Source organism: Opisthocomus hoazin, chromosome 6 (assembly GCF_030867145.1).
Source record: "Opisthocomus hoazin isolate bOpiHoa1 chromosome 6, bOpiHoa1.hap1, whole genome shotgun sequence".
NCBI lineage: Eukaryota > Metazoa > Chordata > Aves > Opisthocomiformes > Opisthocomidae > Opisthocomus > Opisthocomus hoazin.
Window position 1 is genome coordinate 65,517,056 of NC_134419.1, and position 17,599 is coordinate 65,534,654.

Sequence of the window (17,599 nt, forward strand, 5' to 3'; positions counted from 1 at the left end):
CTGTCAATAAATACTTTTTTCATAATACCTCTCTGAGATAATTGATTACTTTTTCCCTAAAATCCTTTAAAAAAAAATCAAAACCAAGGCATCCAGCATGGAAAAATAAGTTGAAGTTTAGGACAGCAAGGTCAGACTTCTCATGGGAAATGTTAAATGTGCCTGTAGGCATGATAGGTACATGGAGGCTGTGGGAAGCATCCAGCATTCAGGAGCTATCAACACACGCTATCTATGCTGGCAGTTGGGAGGGGGTGAGATATGGATTACTGTGAGCAGGGTCATGGGGGACGATCCATTCTTTTGGTTTGGCAACCTAAAGGAAAAATCTGGGAAAGAAGATCAGACTGAGCCCAATCTTTAAATATTTTCAGTTTTTCTTGCTGAAACAAAAGCCTTAAAGAGACCAAAAGCTTTTATAAAAATCACTTTGTGTTGAATGAAACCAGAAATAGAAAGTTTTCTTCAATAAAAACAGAAAAAAAAAATCTAGTTTTGCAGAATGGAGCTGGAGTTGTTAGAAGTTTTGCTGCCTTTAATCAGTATTTGAGGGATAAAATATTCGTCTAGGATATGAGAAATTCATGTTCTATTTCTTTCATTTTATTTGAACCCCTATTTCTACTTTTTGCCTTTATGGACACCGCAACTATAGGGTATTTTGATTCTTCCACAACTCATCCAATTGGAGTTGTTCCACATCATATAAAACACTGAATTAGTCACAGAGACAGAGAGCACAAGAGAATGACTCTGTTCCGGTGGAGTTAGGACATTCCCCTGGAAATGAGCACATCTGGTTCTTCTCTCTGCTGTACCACATGTTAAATCATTTGTGCACATTGGCATAGGGGCAGCAGCAGAGGTTCAAAGCAACATTTGAAAGAACTACTTCGATGCTCGAGATGCTCACTTGTAAGTGGCAGCCATGGGTCGTGTCCTTTCTTGAAGAGAGAGCGATTGATTTTTGGTCTCCCCAAACTTGAGTGTTAAGCCTGGGATGGTGAGTTTAAGGACGACACCGACAAACAAGTTTAAGACGTGAACAACTAAAACCTGGTCTCCCCCAAAGCAGTTTTAGGCATCTTTCCAAAAAAAACTTCTTCAGAATCTTTTGGGTGGCTTCCCCCAAATTCTTGAGGAGGTCTGGGGCAGTCTAAACTAATGCTTTCCAGTAAGTTTATTGTCTTCCCCAAACACTCCCCAAAACCTCACTGCATCATCCCTTTGTGTTCTCTTTTCTCACTGCTGAGTGAGACGCTGGGGGAAACTTCCACTGGGGTAAAAATGTCCCGTTAGATCATCATGATACTCATATCAACTCTCTCGCTGCATGTTCTCTAGTACTTTGTCCAGGCTAGTTTTGGATGAGTCAAGTTCTTCCATCCTTCTTAAGCTGACTGACTGTCCTGCTGCCTGATGCCCCTCCCTCGCTACTCAAACTACATTTTGGCTACTTTGTGTAGGTTTTCTTCCACACACTTGGAGCATTCCCTGAAATGCCAGTTCTTCCTTTGTGTTTTTACTCTGAATGAATTGGTATTGCCTGATGTCTTGGCTCCACTGTCAGCCCTCTCTCCAACTGAGCCAAACTTTGTATGTTCACTGAAAGCAGCTCTGTCTGTAATATGGATCTCGTCGGGCTGGGCTCTTGACGAGCTGAGCCCAGGTCCTCGGGATCAACCTTGTGGTTGGGAATGTCATGGAGAGATCCTACAAGGTCAAAGTCTTTCAGCGTCATCATATATTTCCTCTTCTGGGATTGTAACACCATGCTGTGAAGCAATAGGGTCCCTGAGGCATCTGTGAGTGGATGTTTTTCCTTTACAGGGAGGATTGTGGATCTCCTGGAAAAGCAACGGTGGAATGTCCCATCAAAGCTGTTTGTTGCAATACTGGTACCTTTAAGGCTGTAATGAGAGCTGTGGTGGATTCAGGCAGTGAGGTGGCCTCTTCAGGCAGTGTCAGGGCTGGGCGTGACGTAGAAAGATGCCATGACAAGGCCGATGCCCTGACCCACTTGCAGTCTAAGAAAGCAGTGCAAAGAAGGCCAAGCCAAGGGGAGAGCAGAGAGATGGGCTGGGAGGTACTTGTAGCACAAAGCGTGATTCATCAGGGGGCTTTACTGGTAATGTTTAATTTCAGTGGGAAATGCTGATACACTTTAACTTCACTTATTGCTGTGCCCTCCATAGGAATTAAGCTGAAACATTTTTAGGACAGAGGGCTCCTGAAAGTTGCTGGATATTTGCAGATGTCACAGATGACATGTGGCATAGGGTACAACTACTCCACCTACTCCAGGCATAGCACCTGGATGGATGAACAGTTTCTTAGAAGGGTTGGTATGGTTTGCACAGGGGTTTATTGCAATGTGTCCCCACCTTCTCTGGCTGCGCCGTACAAGCCAGCTCTGTACTAAGTCCAGAACTAATAAAACATGGTTTCCTTTCTTTGACAAACCTGCTAGAGAAGCAAGTGGCAGTGTTTAATGCAAACAAAGCACTAGGGCAAAGTGCGTGGGGTTGTTTGGTTCGTTTCTAGGTAGGCACCAAAACTGGAAGCACCCCTGCTTAATTGTCTCTGGGCCAATCACTTGTGTCTTGTCCCTGACAAAGCATGTTTCCTGAAGTTGGGCAGAGCTGCAGATCGGTTGCTAGCTCCGCTTCTGAGAGTCTTGCTTGCTCAAAGACTTGGCCAGCTCTGCCAGGCTTCAACATTTCTGTGAGCTCTGGCCCCAGCCAGCCTTCCGTGAGCTGGGAATTTCAAGCCTTCATGGTAGGGTTGAACCCTATAGTGAGAGATGGGGTGTTGACTCTGGGGTGGTACCTGTATCTAGAGTCTTTAGTGTTTTACTAAGCACCAGGTGCTTTCAGACAAACTGGTGCAGAGCCCCATGACCTTGTGTACATTTTTAGATCTCGCCTATCTTCATACACTCTCAGCCACGTACCTGTAACAAGTCACGATACAGGTTTCTTAACTATCTGCGGGTATGAAGGCTTCAACACCGAAAGCTTCAGCACAAGCTCCTTGAGTTGCCCCAGAGGCAAGGCCTGTAGGTAAGAAGGAGGTTTCAGCAAGCTCAGGTGGGGCTTGCCACGAGAGGGAGACACCATGCACGCAGCCCCCGTGTTCCTGGAACACGGCCACCTGAATTAGACAGCCCAGCCTGGTATGTCGTAACGTGTCTGGACACGTGCAGCTATTAGCGAAGCGGTGAGAGCCCAAACTTCAGACCTCAGCTGTGCAGTAGGTACCTATGATAGAGAACAGGGACTTCTCTTTTGGCTAGTCGTCATCTGCCAAGCATCTGCAGCGTGACTAACAGTCACAGAGCCACCAAGCAGACAGAAAATGGGGTCTGGATGTGCTAGCAGTGGGATGGCACGTGTCTGGGGCTCGCTGGGTCAGGTCAGGGAGATCCTGGTGCGAGCAGGACCGTGCAGCACCGAAGGAGATGTTTCAGATACTGGCAGCTGGCTGGCGAGGCCCTTCCCTGTTCGTACTGCAAACAGCCACTACAAAGGCTGAGCTGCACCCTGTAACCGGCTTCGGCAGGCTGGGCCGGCGGGAGTGTTTGCACAGGGCTGTGAAAACACAGCGCGGCGCGCACCCGGCCGCCGCTCGGCAGAGCCCCTCTGCTTCCGCGGCACCGGCCAAGAGATGTCGTGGGAGAAAAGGCCTGTTCAGAGCAAGTGGGATGGCTTCGTTTGCCCTGTAGATTGCGGCGGCTCTTCCCATGGCGGCAGCACAACAGCCGGGCTCTGTGTTCCTTTGGAGAGGGAATAATCTGCTCCATCGTTGTGATCTCTGTGCAGTGTCCTGTTGATAAGAGCAGTTAACAGCATCGGAGGAAAACTCTAGATTCAGGTCTGAAATATGAAGTGAGCGGGGCCTATTTGTTTAATTTGAGCTTCTAAGGTTTAAATCCCAGAGGAAATTAAATTAGGTGCCTAGAGCAATGGCAGTCTGTCATGTTTATTTGCTGGGAATGTCACCTTTAATATCATGCACATATAACGTGTGTGTGTTAATGTAATGGGGTATCATACTGTGCGGGAGCAGGCATGCTGCAAGAGCTGGAAACCTGAAATGTTGAGAGTGAAGGAAGCTGAGATGGGATTGGATTTATTCTCGTCCATCTCCGCAGGAGCAAAGACTCACTCACCAGCTGAATGTGGTTTTGCTGATTGCAGGTGGGGATGGCAGCCTGATCTATGAGCACAGGCCTTAATGCTCTTGAGCCATTTTGACTGGGCTACTTCTAAGGGAAGAAATCTTGTCTAGACGCAAATCCAGGATGACTACTTCTTGCTTCAAAGCCCTCTTCAGCAGCTGGTGTGCTGTGAACGCATGCCTTCCCTCTGCATCCTTGAGAGAGCTCAAGACTGCCGGTTTCCCGTGCCGAGGGACATGGCTCTCGTACATTTGGTTAAACCCGCGCTTCGGAGGCTCTCTTCTTCTCCAGGAAGGAGAGCAGGTCTCCCCAGCAGCATGGGAGCAGGGTTTGGGGTGGGCTTTTTGTGACTCAGGCTGTTAAGGACAGTCTCTGAGTGACACGCTGTGTGAATGTCACTGCAGCATTTTGTCTTTGCAGCCTGCGATGCCTGTCCTCCACCAAAGTTAACTGTCTGTGCAGGGCTTGCAGAACGGCACTGCGATCTTTTCTCAGCGTGCTGCATAGAGCAGGTTGCCGTTGCCTTGATCCGACAAACACGGTCCAGAAGACAGCTGAGCTGTGGACTCGTGTCCCACTCCACTTGTCACACCCTGCAGGGAGCCAGTTCAGCTCACTGGATCAGTGGAATTTGGGTTTTTTTCAGATGGATTAACAAAATTCACTGAGAGGGGGGCAGTGAGCTGCAGATGGGCTCAGCCTTCTCAGGGGGTTGTGCCCCAGGTCAGTGCTAGCCACAGTGCTCCATCTAGGTCTGACCCTCCTCTGAGAGTATGTGGCTTGGCCGGGACCTGACCTGTCCCCCCTTCACTCTCTCCACCCTTTGCTGTTTACCCCTGCACACCCTGTCTGCTTTTCCTCCAGCCTCCGAGCAGCTGGCTGCCTTGCACACGTGGTTCCCATTTCCCATTTCTCTCCTGCCTCTGGCACCTTGGGAGCGCCCAGGGGCCTTCCTGCTGCGCTTGTCTTCTAGTCTCCCTGCCAAGGCTGCGGCTCCTCATTCCTGCTCTCTCACCCATCCCAACCTCTGGCATTTTTGCTCATCCGTGGATGGCTGAATATTCATTTCCTCCCTGCCTGATCGCTGTGAATACCAATTCCTCCTCCTTTTTCCAGCTGCTCTGTAGATTTTGATGTCTGCCAAATTGTTTTCATTCCCTCACCCCATTGCAGGCTGCACCTCCGCAGAAACCGATCTGCTCCGTGCAGAGCCCCAGCTCCCCACCCAGCTCTTCCTTCTGAGCTGAGCGATCGGGTTGCCCTCCTGCCTCCAACACGGACAGCCGGCTTCCTCCTCCTGCAAACAGCCAGCAAACAAGTGTCTCCAGTTCAACAGGCTCCTGCAAGGAGACTGCAGTAGTTTGCGGTGATACTGCGTGTTTCAGTGCAATGTTTCTCAGCTTGCCAGTCTGCGGATTGGTGCCAGGTTGCAGAGTCCTGTCCAAAGCAGCAAGCTCCTGGCTCCTCGCAGAAGCAGGGCTTTTTCAGGCTTGAGGTATGATCAGACAGGCCTGATGTAGGTACCTGCATCCATGCTGAGCAGCTCGATGATGAACCCTGGCCTGGAGCCTGCTGCAGGTTGAAGCTAAGTGAAGAGGGGAACGTGGTGGAGAGGGGAGGTTGCAGTTCCCTCATCCCCTGGGAAATCTGTGTGCAGTGGCAGCAGGGTGGCAAGGTCGAAGGGGAAAGAACTGCAGACACCTGGTAGCTCTCAAATCTGGATTTGGTGTTTTCAGATCTCTTCTCTTGCCACCCAAAGAAAGAATGGGAGACCAGAGTCTTCCTTTTCTCTTTCTGTCCAGTAGCCCTGCTTGTGTGTTACCGAAGGGGAGCCTGGAGGCTTCCACATGCCTAACAACCCATGGCGTCCAGCTGACACTCGCTCCCAACTGATGTTGCTGGCACCGAGGAGCTGGTGGGCATGGGAGGGAGGTGGGACAGTCCGGCTGCCCTGCTTACAGATGGGAGCTGACGGGGACAGCAGAGAGCAGTGGGAGTGGGCGCTTAGCTCCATCAGTGCTTGGTGCTGGAGCGGTCCCTGCTATGGGAGGGAGCACGGAGCTCGTGGCCGAGGAGAACAGGGAAAGGGAAGGGTGAGAAAGGGGACATGGGGATGGTGGTTGCTTCAGGATAGAAAGCAATGCCAGAGACAGAGGAAAGGGTGGAGTGAAGGAAGGAAAGGAGGAGCAGGGGGGAGAAACAAACCTGTAGGCTGAAATGGGAATAATGCGCTGGATACTGCTGCAACTTAACTCCCAGGAATGCTGCTCGGACACCCCCTCACCGAGTGGGGATGTTTGCCTGGCCCCGCGCTGCCGACCCTGCTCCGGTGCCAAGCCAGCTGGCCTGCCTGGAGCTCTGGCCTTTACGGCTGTTGTGAAGAGAGGCAGGATGTGTTTGCTTTTGGCTATCACGTGCTTTTATAAAGAGGGTGGGAGTTCCTCCCCTTGAATTCCAGGGGATGGTTTCCCCTCCATGTCTCCCGTTTTTGTGACTTGGGGGGGCTCCGTGGAGCCGGGGTGATGGCCCTCAGCTGGGAATTGTGACCCATCGGCAGCCACTTTCCTGGGCCACGTCGTGCTTGCCAGCCTGGCCTTGAGATGAGCCAAAAGCTTTCCCAGCACAGGCACACGGAGTGGGCACGGGCAACACAACGTGCACCCCTGGGAGCACCTCCCGTACCCAGCATCTGGTTCATTGGAACGACGTCCTGCACTCGGGTCAGAGCCCGCCCTGCACCCAGAGCACCGGCTCCGCACGGTGCTCTCCCTGCACTGCTGTGTCCTGATTAAACTGTGAGCATAACTTCAATAGATCAGATGAAAGCAGCCCTGTCTCCCACTGTCTCCAGCAGTTGTTATCTTGACCCCTTTTCCTTCTTCCCCACTCTGTCTGTCTAAAGCTGAGCCTCTAATTTTAGACTGACAAAGATAATTGAGGGTCAGAAAAGATTGCTGGATAATTTTAACATTTTTTTGCAGTGGTTGGGGTGGGAGGCAAAGTTAGGAGCTGCTTGCTCTCAAACCTTTGTGTTGCGGGAAAGGACATGGGGGAAGGAGTGAGCTGGTACCGTCTGCTCTCTGCAGAAGTCATTCTGTTTCTTGGCAATTAGCTAAAACTAGGGGTGTAAAGGCGTAAACTACTGTATTTCCTTTGCAGATCCTATTGACCGAAGAGTTCGTAGAGAGAATGCTGGAAGATTTAGAAGATCTGAATTCTCCAGAGGAAGTAAGGCTGCGTCATTCCCGTATCTCCCATGTGCTGTCCCAGAGAGCTCAGCCCGTCCTGCAGCTTGCCTTTGATCCTCCCCTCAGCTCCCAGGCTGCAGCCCTGCCCCACAGACTTGAGGCCCTGCTAAACCTTCACATGTGCTGTGAACTAAAGCACTGAGAGGAGGCATTGCAAGAAACACAGGGCAGGGATGGGTATGAAGGTAGACTCTGTGTTTCCTTTCCAGCAGCATTTTTCTCAACGTGGTATCTGAGTGGCCCGAATCAAAGCAGTGCAGCCCCTGGGCCAGGTGACGGGGTTTCCTCCATGCCATGCGTAGTGTCCTTGGCAGTAGCTCCAGGCACATCACCTTCCCCGCTTTCAGAAAGGCTGAAAGCAGTGGCAGCACATTTACTGCAGAACAATCTGGTTTTTTAGGTTTGAGGAGCAGGCAGGGACTTTTTTCACATCTGCTGCTTGGCCTTCACCTGCTGCCCCTGCACGGTGTGCAGAGGACCATCGCCAGCCTGGAAGCGTTATAGCAGCAGCCAAGGGAGCTTTATAAAGCTTTGCTGTGCGGTGCTAAACTTCCCCCTGCCATGTGATCTCTTCCTGGGGAACATTTAACACCCTGTCTCCCATGCATGCGTATAAATATTCTGCTTGACTTCAAAGAGCGGTGGCAGAAATGACATGTAATATTTTTAATCCCATTTTTTACAGCTCCCTGCAGACTCTAAAGAAACTTTCCTTGGCTTGCAGAGCAGCTCTCCCATCCCTCACCCTGCTCCCCTCCCCCAAGGAAAATCTCAGGGCTCTAATTGTTTAATCCAAAGTTGATGTAATGCCAGGGTGTTCTTCACTGTGTGAGTGAGGGGAGCACACTGCTGGCTGTGCAGCGACTTTCAGGCCAGCTATTATCCAGTTAAACCTAATCCAAAGCTCGTTTTTGCTGGTGACATGGAAGCCCAGGAGCACCTTGATTTGAAGGCCCTTTAGTTAAGGCTTTGGAGGGCTCATGTTCCTTCACTCTCCTCTGAGAGGCAGAGGCAGTGGGCATGGCAGTTCCTGGCACAGCAGCCGGGTGCTCAGTTCCGAGTTACTGTGAATTTGCTAAATTAAAAAGTGAAAACCAAACAAATGCGAAGGATGACTTCTCCAAGAGGATTGCTTTGGAACCACTCCTGTTTATAAAAAGGAAAATACTTGAGATGAAATGTGATCTTTCAGCATCCAGATTCCTCCAAGGATTTGTAACTTGCAGGATCCTGGTTTGGGCCAACTGAAGGCGTTCCTCAGCAGCCCTGGCTGTTTCTGATGATATTCATGTGGTAGAACAAAGTGCTGCAAGGAGAAACTTTCCTTTGCTGCATAAAGAGCTACCTGTGTGAAGTGAAATTAAGTGAAATGATCTGTCTGAGTATCTTTAGCAATTTTTTCACATACCGTAGACATTGAACTCAGAAGTATCCCCTGGGCAATGTAGGGCCACTAGATTAAATGGTGCAAGATATACACAGAGCTTGAGTTTAAAAAAAAACAACCATAAGTGGGACTTGGGCTGTTTATGTTTCCTAGAGGAAGAAGAGTGGGAGTTGATGGTAGCCACCATCCTGAACCATCCTCCTGCCATGCCCCCAGGTCATGGATCAGACCCTGAACCTCCAGCCCAGCATACGAAGGTCAATGGGTACCAACTGCAGGTTACCATCCTACACAGCTGCAAATGGAGTAAGGTCAGGAGCAAATTCATGTTAGAGCCACCCATGCTGTGGAGCAGGCAGCTGGAAGGGATCTCATTTAGCAGGAGCCTGCCACTGAGAGTGTATTGGTGTCCTTCAGAAACGGGGCACTTACAGGAAGAAGGACAAGTAGTTGGATAAAGATGTAGATGATTTGCAGGTCACTGTCCCCCTGCAGCAACTCTCTAGTTCACGTAGCCCCTGAGAAGCTTACAGCACTGTGGGCCTTGGTCTGAGGACTCTCCTAGGAGAGGACCACTATGTAAGTAATCGTTCTGAGTTAGCTGCCACCAGGTCAGATTGTCACTGGTGGTGTGGGATCCTGGTGAGATTCCTCCCTGGGAGTCCTGTCGGGATGTCAGGGACTATCGCAGTGTCAGGCACTGCTACACTGTGGGTGCAGCAGAGTTTTAAAAGTCAAATCATCCTGTGAACTGGCATCCAGAGCTGTCCCCCACGTGTTATGGACCCTCAGGCTGGACACTGGGATTGTGCGAAATGCTTGTCCAGAACGGGTTGCCATCCAGCTGTGGGGCAGAGCTGTAGCCTAAGAGATTCCATCCCCCATCTCCCACACACACCCCCAGAGCTGTTCTCCAGAGATCTGTGTGAATGCATGGGCCCTGGTCAAAGGTGGTTGTGAGAAGGGTTGGTGGTAAGGCTCCCTGGACCTCTGTCCCCACACAGTCATGGTTGGGATCAGAGATGTTGGGGTGACTTCCCAGCCTAAGGCGGGGTGCCCTGGGGCGACATCAGGACGGGAGCCGTGCACTTGCCTGGTTTGGAAAACACTGGGCAGAGACAGTGCTGTGTAAACCAGACCGGGGCAAAAAAACCTCTGTTCCCTGTGCTGCGATCAGTGTTTGCAAAACAGCCTGAGCAGCCGAGTGCTGGTGTGAATGTGAGGCATTGTGCAGGCGCTCGGCGAAGCCTTCGTACCAGAGGTGGGTAGGGCTGGAGCAGAAATGCTGTCCAGGCATGCTGGCTCTCCCCAGCCGGGGCGGCTGTTTGCCCTCCCGGAGGTGGTGGCCGTTTGCAAGCCCGTCACCCGGCAGAGCCATGCTAGCTCACGTTCATCCCACCCTGGGCGAGCAAGAGTTTGAAAGCTGCCAGAAGTCTCCCTTTAAAGCAAACGGGGGGCACTGGGGGCTGGGGTAGGTGAAAGGAAACCTGACGTGGTCAGGTAGGAGAGAAGATACTTGTGCTGCGAATTTTCAGAGAGGTCGGGGAGGGGAAATGGCGATGGGGGCAGAAACCCTCCAGAATCCGTCTGATGAAACAAACAGCACTTGGGCTGAAATCTCAGAACTTTACTTTGGCAGCTGAGGCACCAGCCACATTATCTAATGTCCACTGCTGTCCAAAACATACTGATGGGGAAATGTTTTCTTAGTGGCCTCTTGTTTTAAAAAATAATAATAACGTGGGGCTGCCTGCCTTTGCAACAGTTTTGTTTTTTCTGTGGGTTAGGTTGCAGCGATATACATTAACTGGTTCTCTTTACTGTCTTACAGTTTAAACTTCCAAAGGAGTACAGCTGGCCTGAAAAGAAACTGAAAGTTTCCATCTTGCCAGATGCCGTGTTCGACAACCCGCTGCATTAGAGCTGAATTACACCCTTCTGACAACTGGGAGAGCCAAGTTACTGTCCATTACGCAGTGACTCACAGGATAATTAATGCAGTAAAAACTCTGCCTGCAAATAGAAGAGTTTGCTGCACAACCACTGCAAACAGACGAGAAGCTACTCAGCACCAGCCCAGACCGAACTGAGCCCTTTCCTTTATCCTTCCCAAGGCTGAGCTCTCTGGGAACAGCCTGCGTATGTGTGAGTGCGAGTGAGAAATATTTAACTATGAAAATTAGTAGTAAGAATCCTTTCTCTCTCCTAGCTACAGAACTTCCCTCTGCCTTAGCCCAGGGTGTAGACGCTCTGCACGCCTGTATTTACACATGAGTTTCTGCCAGGTGCGAGCCTATAATCCATGGATTAAATGTTCTTTACGTGACTCTGGAGTCCTTTTGTTAGCCAAACTTTTACTGACTGCAGAACTGTTCTTCCATGTGCTATTTTTTCTTTTTCTTTTCAGAAACGGAATGGTATTTCCCCTGTTTAAAGGAGGCCAAAAGCTCACATGCTTGAAGCTGAACAGATTTAAAGATGAACTTTCTAGTTCAGTCAAGAAAAACAAACTCAGATCCTCCCTGCCCTCAAATTAGGCATGTTTTAAGTGTTGGTCTTGGTGCTATTAGCTATGGTATCGCTGCAAACAGAGGCAACTTTATTCTCGGGCATCCTGTCCTTGTGCCTGAACCCCAGGGAAGGTCGCAACCTCTGGTTTTGCACAAGCAGGAGGAAGAAAGCTACCGGGGCGGGGGAGGTCTGCTGTTTACAGTGTGTTTATCTTTAAAGAGATACTGTCAAGTATTTTTTCCTTGCTATTGTACAGAATTTGAGAAGCTAGAAAGGACCATTTGTTCACAGGGACAACTTCAGCAGTGCTTGCAGGATCCAGAGGGCTGCTTGAAAGCATGTGAAATGGAGATCTCTGCTGCCCCGGCGTAGCGGAGAGGAGGCTCAGCCTCGGTAAAGCCGACTGTTCCCTCTGTTCCAGCGGGGTTGTGCCCGAGCACAGCTCCTTTTTCCCCTCTAGCCTTGCTGTGGTGGCTCTTGTCGCTGACGTCCCTCCTTTCAGATGGATTTGAGCTGTAAAGCATCAAAACCAATTTGAAAAGATCCTCCCTCTAGATCCCTGTGGCTTCCTCCTTGGAGCAAAGCGTGGTGTGCGGAGGAGACGGTCTCTGCAGGGTCAGGTTGTGTCTCTGCATCGAGATGCTGGTGCCCGTGGATACGCTGCAGCAAACCACCGTGGGCTGTACCCGCTGCTGCTTTTGCAGGTTGTTTCTGGTGCCTGTTCTCGAGTCTTCCTCTGCCTGTTATCTTTTGGTGACAACTCTTCGCTCCTTGTCAGGAGAGGTGCAGCTTTCCTTCCACCCCTTTCTGCCTACAAGCTAACCTGGCGATTTACGTGCGGTTGCTGTGTGACTGTAGTACAACAAAAGCTTTTAACACTGAACTCCCCTGATCAAACAGCAAAGTCCAGGAGGCCTTGCAGTACCCCAGGGTTCGTTTTCTGTTTGTTTTCTGATTTAGTTTCTTCCTGGCACAGTCAGCTTTGATGTTTTTTGCATATATTTGAGGCTGATTAATGCTGGTCAAGAAGCAGAGCTAGGAGCCACAAAGCTTTCCTTGGACTTGCTGCAGAATTCCTCTGTGGCCTCAGGCAAGTCACTCAATGTCTCTCTGTGGAGAGAGGGTGATTATTGACTAGCGGGCTGTAGGACCTACCGAAGCATGCCAGGGTTTGCAGGGGAGGGCGTGCTTTGTGTACAAAGTAGTATTTGTATTATTATAATTGTTGTTATATTATAATTTAAGGCAGGCCAAATGCAGAGTCCAACACTGCTCGGCAGAAGCTTGTTTCTGCAAAGCTACGAAAGCAATTTACATGTAAATGAGTTTGTCATTTTGTCTGAACTTGGAGGATCATCTTAAAATCCTGCTGCGAAAGAACAAACTTTCAGATATCTGCGTGTGCCAGCCAGAGTGATTTCTGTGCTGTGGCAGACTGCATTCATCCGTGGGATCTCTTGTCCAGTTTTCATTGTCCTGGTTAGCACTGAGCATCCCTTCTGCACTGTTGATGTGTATGCAGGGGACAGCGTGGGCGAGAAAGCAGCATGAAAATGTATCAGTCCAGCTTCAAAAATGACGTGCCCAAGTGTCCCACCACAAGATAATGAACAAACAGACAATTGTGGCGGTCGGGAAAAAGGCAAGGGCAGCAACTACGAATTTGTCCCAGAGCCATCCACCAACAGTAGCCCATGGACTGCTCTTGTGCGAGCTTGCTGGGGGTGCCTGCAGCAGAGCTGGCCCGTTGCCATGATGCTGGCTGCTCTTCCTTGTTTCCAGATGCTAGCTCTCATTAAAAGGAGCTTAAAATCCACATCCTAGTGGAGAAGGGACATTTGGAAGGTCAATTGTTGCTGTTCCTGCAGAGATCAGCATGGGGCAGAGAGAAGTCCATCAGACCCTCTCCGGGCTCTGACACACATCTGGAAAGCTTAGGACCTCCTGCCCTATGAACTCCTTGAGCCTTCGCAGCGGGGACGCAGTGCTGTATGCAGGGAAAGCACCTCCTCCGAGCTGGCTTGTGCTCCAGCGCTGCCTTGCTTATGTGTATGTTTTCCTCACCGTATTTACTCTCATCAGGCGCTCGGAGTTGGGTTTTCATTGACTTCAGAGGGAGCGTGCTGAATGCATTTGAAAATCCACCCAGTATCCTCATGTGTGTGTATTTTTGTTCTATGTCATATATTTATATGTAGTTCTGTGTATCTGAGTTATGAACAGGTGGCATGCCAGAAATCTCTATTTCTGAGACACTTTCTCACAGATCTTTGCTGTAGCCAGATAACAATTGAGGGGAAGGAAGAAAGGGAAGGAAAAGAAATCTTCCTATTTAGTTCAGGGGAAAAATATTAGACAAATAACTGCTAAAACAGAAATCTCTGTCTTAGTGTTAGACCAATTATAAGAGGGAAACGGGTGAAAGTCATCCCTTAAGCTCTGAGGTCATGTTGCTGCCTCTCGACAGTTATCTGAGAAGAAGAAAGTTGCCTGTCACTCAGTATTGGGAAGAGCTGCGCGCTCACAGGACCTCCCCTCCCCTGATTCACACCGAGTTTGCAGCCGGGCCAAAGGCTTACTCATGGGCGAGAAAATGAGGTCTCGAGTTTGGAGGTTTTCATCTCGGGGAAAGAGGACATGCCTGTGTGTGAAGGAAATGGAAAAGAAACCTTTGTATTCTAGTGAGCAAGTAGTTTGAAAAGGGGAAATGCATCATTGTTAGTAAACGCCGCAGTATTTTTCCAGCCCAGACCTGCTGAGTTGGTAGGTCCACTGGTGCTGATTTTTTTCTAGATTGTGTAGAAGGTCTAAAGGAGGACTGTATGAAACCAAGACTCGTGAAGCTTGTGTTGGCTAAAGATAGTGATCTGGATGGAAATGAACGCGGTTTAGAAGCCGCGAGTACAGGTTTTCTCCCTCCTGGAGAAATCTTGCAAGGCAGGTCAATAGGGACATTTCCAAAGATGAAGAGCCTTATGGCAGACCCACAATGCCTTGAAAATCCAACATGTTACAGCAGTTCTGAAACGGGAGAAGTCCCTAAAGCCAGGACTACTCCCCCTCTCAATTCGTGATTAAAAACAGAAGAAGGAATGTATAGTTTCGATATTAAAGTATGTGGGATACGATCTGAGCAGGGCAGTCAGTCTTGTAGCTGGTGTGACCTGCAGTGATATTTTCAGTGGCTTAGACAGGTGGTGCCTGCTGTGTATAGTGTCTTTGAGGATGGTGATATATTGGTTTTACTGTGCATAGATTTGCCAACAGTGATTTGAAATGATGTTCTGAAGCTCTTCACTTCAAATATTCAGTTGCTTTTGGATGGCTTTTGAAATGACACCATCGGGTCATCAGATGGGCTTTGAAGAAGTGGGGGTTGTGGTGTTTTTCATCTGCGACCAGTAGAAATATTTAGGGGGTGTAGCTGGGGGAAAAAAAAACCCCAGTTGAAAGCGATGCTTGGCTTGGAGGGAGCAGATTGCTGGGGAGAGGCTGCGCGGTGGGGCAGCCCGTTAGCAGCCTCCCTCCTGCACCCCCAGCCCAGGCTTGTTCAAGGCAGCATGGTCTTTATGCATCTCAGGTGCTGCAAGGGCAGCTAGTATGGGGGCAGGGGAGCTGGAAACCAGAGTGGGAACCATCAGGGCCTTGGCACAGCGTGGGGTCCCTGCAGGGAAGTCCTCATTTCCATGCCAGGACCTGCTGAGGTCCTGCATGAGTGCAAACAGCCAGGCACACGCATCCAACTGCGTGTTCACACTCTGGCCTGTACCCACCGCTGATGGTGGAGACTGCAAACAGCTGCGTTAGCTGCCTCTGAGGTTGGGTCAAGGATGGGGAGCAGCAATGTGGCTGCTTCGGTCTCATTTGTTATTTTAATTAGTGTGGGCTGAGGAGTGGAGCTCGTGCTCCACTGCCCCTCCTGAGAACCTCCAGGCTGGTCACTGGGTGAGTGTTATTGCTCACCCACTGTCTGTTCCCTCTGTCAAATGTCTCCCCAGTTCCTCACAAAAACCTTTCTCAGATGCTTCACTGGAAAATGTTTGGCTGACTGCATGCTTCGCAGGACACGGGGTTAGATGACGGGACGGCACGGGATCGTGGCTACTCGGCTGTTTGTCTGTCCTGACGACTACTCCCTCCTCCCTGGTAGGCATCTGGACTTCGTGACCCGCTTTGCTGGCTTCTGTCTGGCCGGGGCAAGGCAGCGTCATGTCCGGTGGGGAGAAGCGATCTGCAGATCTTCAGGCCAGAGGAAGCCCCCAGACCCATGCGTCCAGTTTTCCCCTAGGCCAGGGCGCAGCCTCACACACTGCGGCTCCGCTGTGTGAAGTCTTGGGCTTCACCCTCTGCGCTGTCGTGGCCGGGTGAGGAGAGGGTCCAGAACCACCAGAGCCCTTCCACCTCCCGGGGACTTGATCCTCTACGTGACCGCCCTCCGTTTAGACTATATATTGTGCCTTAATTCTCCCTGTGAGTGAAGCTGCGAGGGCAGATGAAGTATTGAGCAACCAAGAATCCCTTTCTGTGCGTCTGTCCCTGTCGATAAATGCCAGCCTGTGCAGCAGCCAGGCTGCGTCCAGGCCAATCTGGAAATACACGTTTGCTGGTGGGGTTCACCTCCCAAGATGTTAAAGCTGGATTTCTGTCTCTGGGACCGTGGCAGTTTTTGACAAGATCTCTAGCAATCTACTATTTTTATAACATTTTTTTCTGTTGTACAGTGTCTGCTTGTTCTCTTTTCTTTTTAAAAAGAAAAACCTTGTGTTTGCCGTGAGTCCGAAATTTCAAATGGAGAAGAAGCTTGAGGGTGCAAATGCGTTTTAAACCCGTCCCCCCACCGACCTATCTCTCTCAGGCAGTGAGCCTGTCGTGTATCGTGCTTCACCAGCTCTTCATTTCTACTGTGGTTCCGTCTCCCCTAAAATCCCTGACAGGCCATAAAATCATCATAAGCGGCACATCAGTTCAGAAACATCGTTTCTAGTCTGCCGTGAAGGGAGCCCCTTCCCTCTCCCTTGCCAAAAGGCCACGGCATCGTTCACCATTCAGCTCGTAGGGCCCCGACAGCGGGAGAGGAACGTCACCCCAGAAGGGGCTGCGCGTGGCAGATGTGTCTGGCCAGTGCCCCGTTGCCTTTAAACTGTCCTGGTGCTGTGTCTCCCCTCTTCAAAAAGAGGAAGTGAGAGAGAGGAAAAACCCCAGCCTCGAAAAGCCGGAGGAAAATTTCCTGCCGATTGTTGTGTTTTGCAAACACTGCTCTTTTCTCTTGCCCTCTCCCTCCGCTCCCGGCGAGGCTGGGGATGAAAATGGCTCCTTTGTTCCTTTCCCTGGGGCCCAACGGCAGCGAACGCGCGGCTCCGGAAACCCTCCGCTGCACGAGCGGCGAGGGAGGGAGGGAGGGACCGAGCTGTCACCGTGTGTGGTGGGTCCTACATAAACACGGCACGCGGTGGCAATGCCACGGGCCGGGCGGGCGTAGGGGGACCTCGTGGTGCCGGCAACGAGGCTCCGGCTTTCTCTGCGGAAGGAGGGGAGGGGGCTGTGAGCAGCCGCATCGCCCCAGCAGTGGCTGATCACGGGCTGGGGTCTCTGAGCCCTTTTGTTCTCAGCTTTTGGCTTTCCCCGGAGCAGCAGTGTGCAGCCCCGTGGGGTGCATCCCGCTGGGATGCTCTTTGCTCCCATCCAGCCCTGGAATCTTGGTGCTCTGCGTTTGGCCACGGCCACGCTCCAAGCCGAGTTCAGTCATTTGAAACCCTGCTCTCATCCAGCCCAGGCTGGACACACCACTTTTGCCTGTTTTAAAGGGATGGAGGTCTTGCGCTGGACGGTTTCTGCAAAACCTGGAGCACAGGCAGGCTTCCCAGGGCAGGGAGACGCGGGGCACGCGGGACCGCAGCCGACCCTGCTGTAGTCCGTTCTGTAGTCCGGCTGTGTGCGTGTGCGAGTGTGTGTCGGGTCGTGCCGAGCGGGGAGCCCGAGGACGTGACCGACGGGGCTGGAAGGAGCCCGCGTTTCTGCAGCTGGAGTTTCAGTACCTTGTAGATGGCCTTTCTTCCCCGTCCCCTCCTCCTTTTTTTTTAATAAAAGACAAAAAACAAATGGAAAGCTAAACTAGCAGAGGTTTTTAAATATTTTATATTAGTTTCTAATGTAAATTCTTACACTGTTATTGCAGTGCTGGGTGTGTTTCGCCTGCACGTGACTTTTTGTAATATTTTTGTGAATCACTAAACGTTTTTTTTCCTCCCGTGTATTCTAAGTGCATTAAACGTA

At 50.6% G+C, this 17,599-nt stretch overlaps 1 protein-coding gene across 2 annotated transcripts in view; it reads left to right on the forward strand.

The window, feature by feature from the left end:
- SUFU (SUFU negative regulator of hedgehog signaling) overlaps window positions 1-17,599 on the forward strand; it is a 100,617-nt gene extending 83,018 nt beyond the window's left edge. For both annotated transcript variants that reach the window (XM_075423626.1, XM_075423627.1), the window contains exons 11-12: window positions 7,340-7,408; window positions 10,647-17,599. In XM_075423626.1, the coding sequence (XP_075279741.1) occupies window positions 7,340-7,408; window positions 10,647-10,736 (159 nt within the window). In that variant the 3' untranslated portion in view covers window positions 10,737-17,599. The remainder of the gene's footprint in view (window positions 1-7,339; window positions 7,409-10,646) is intronic.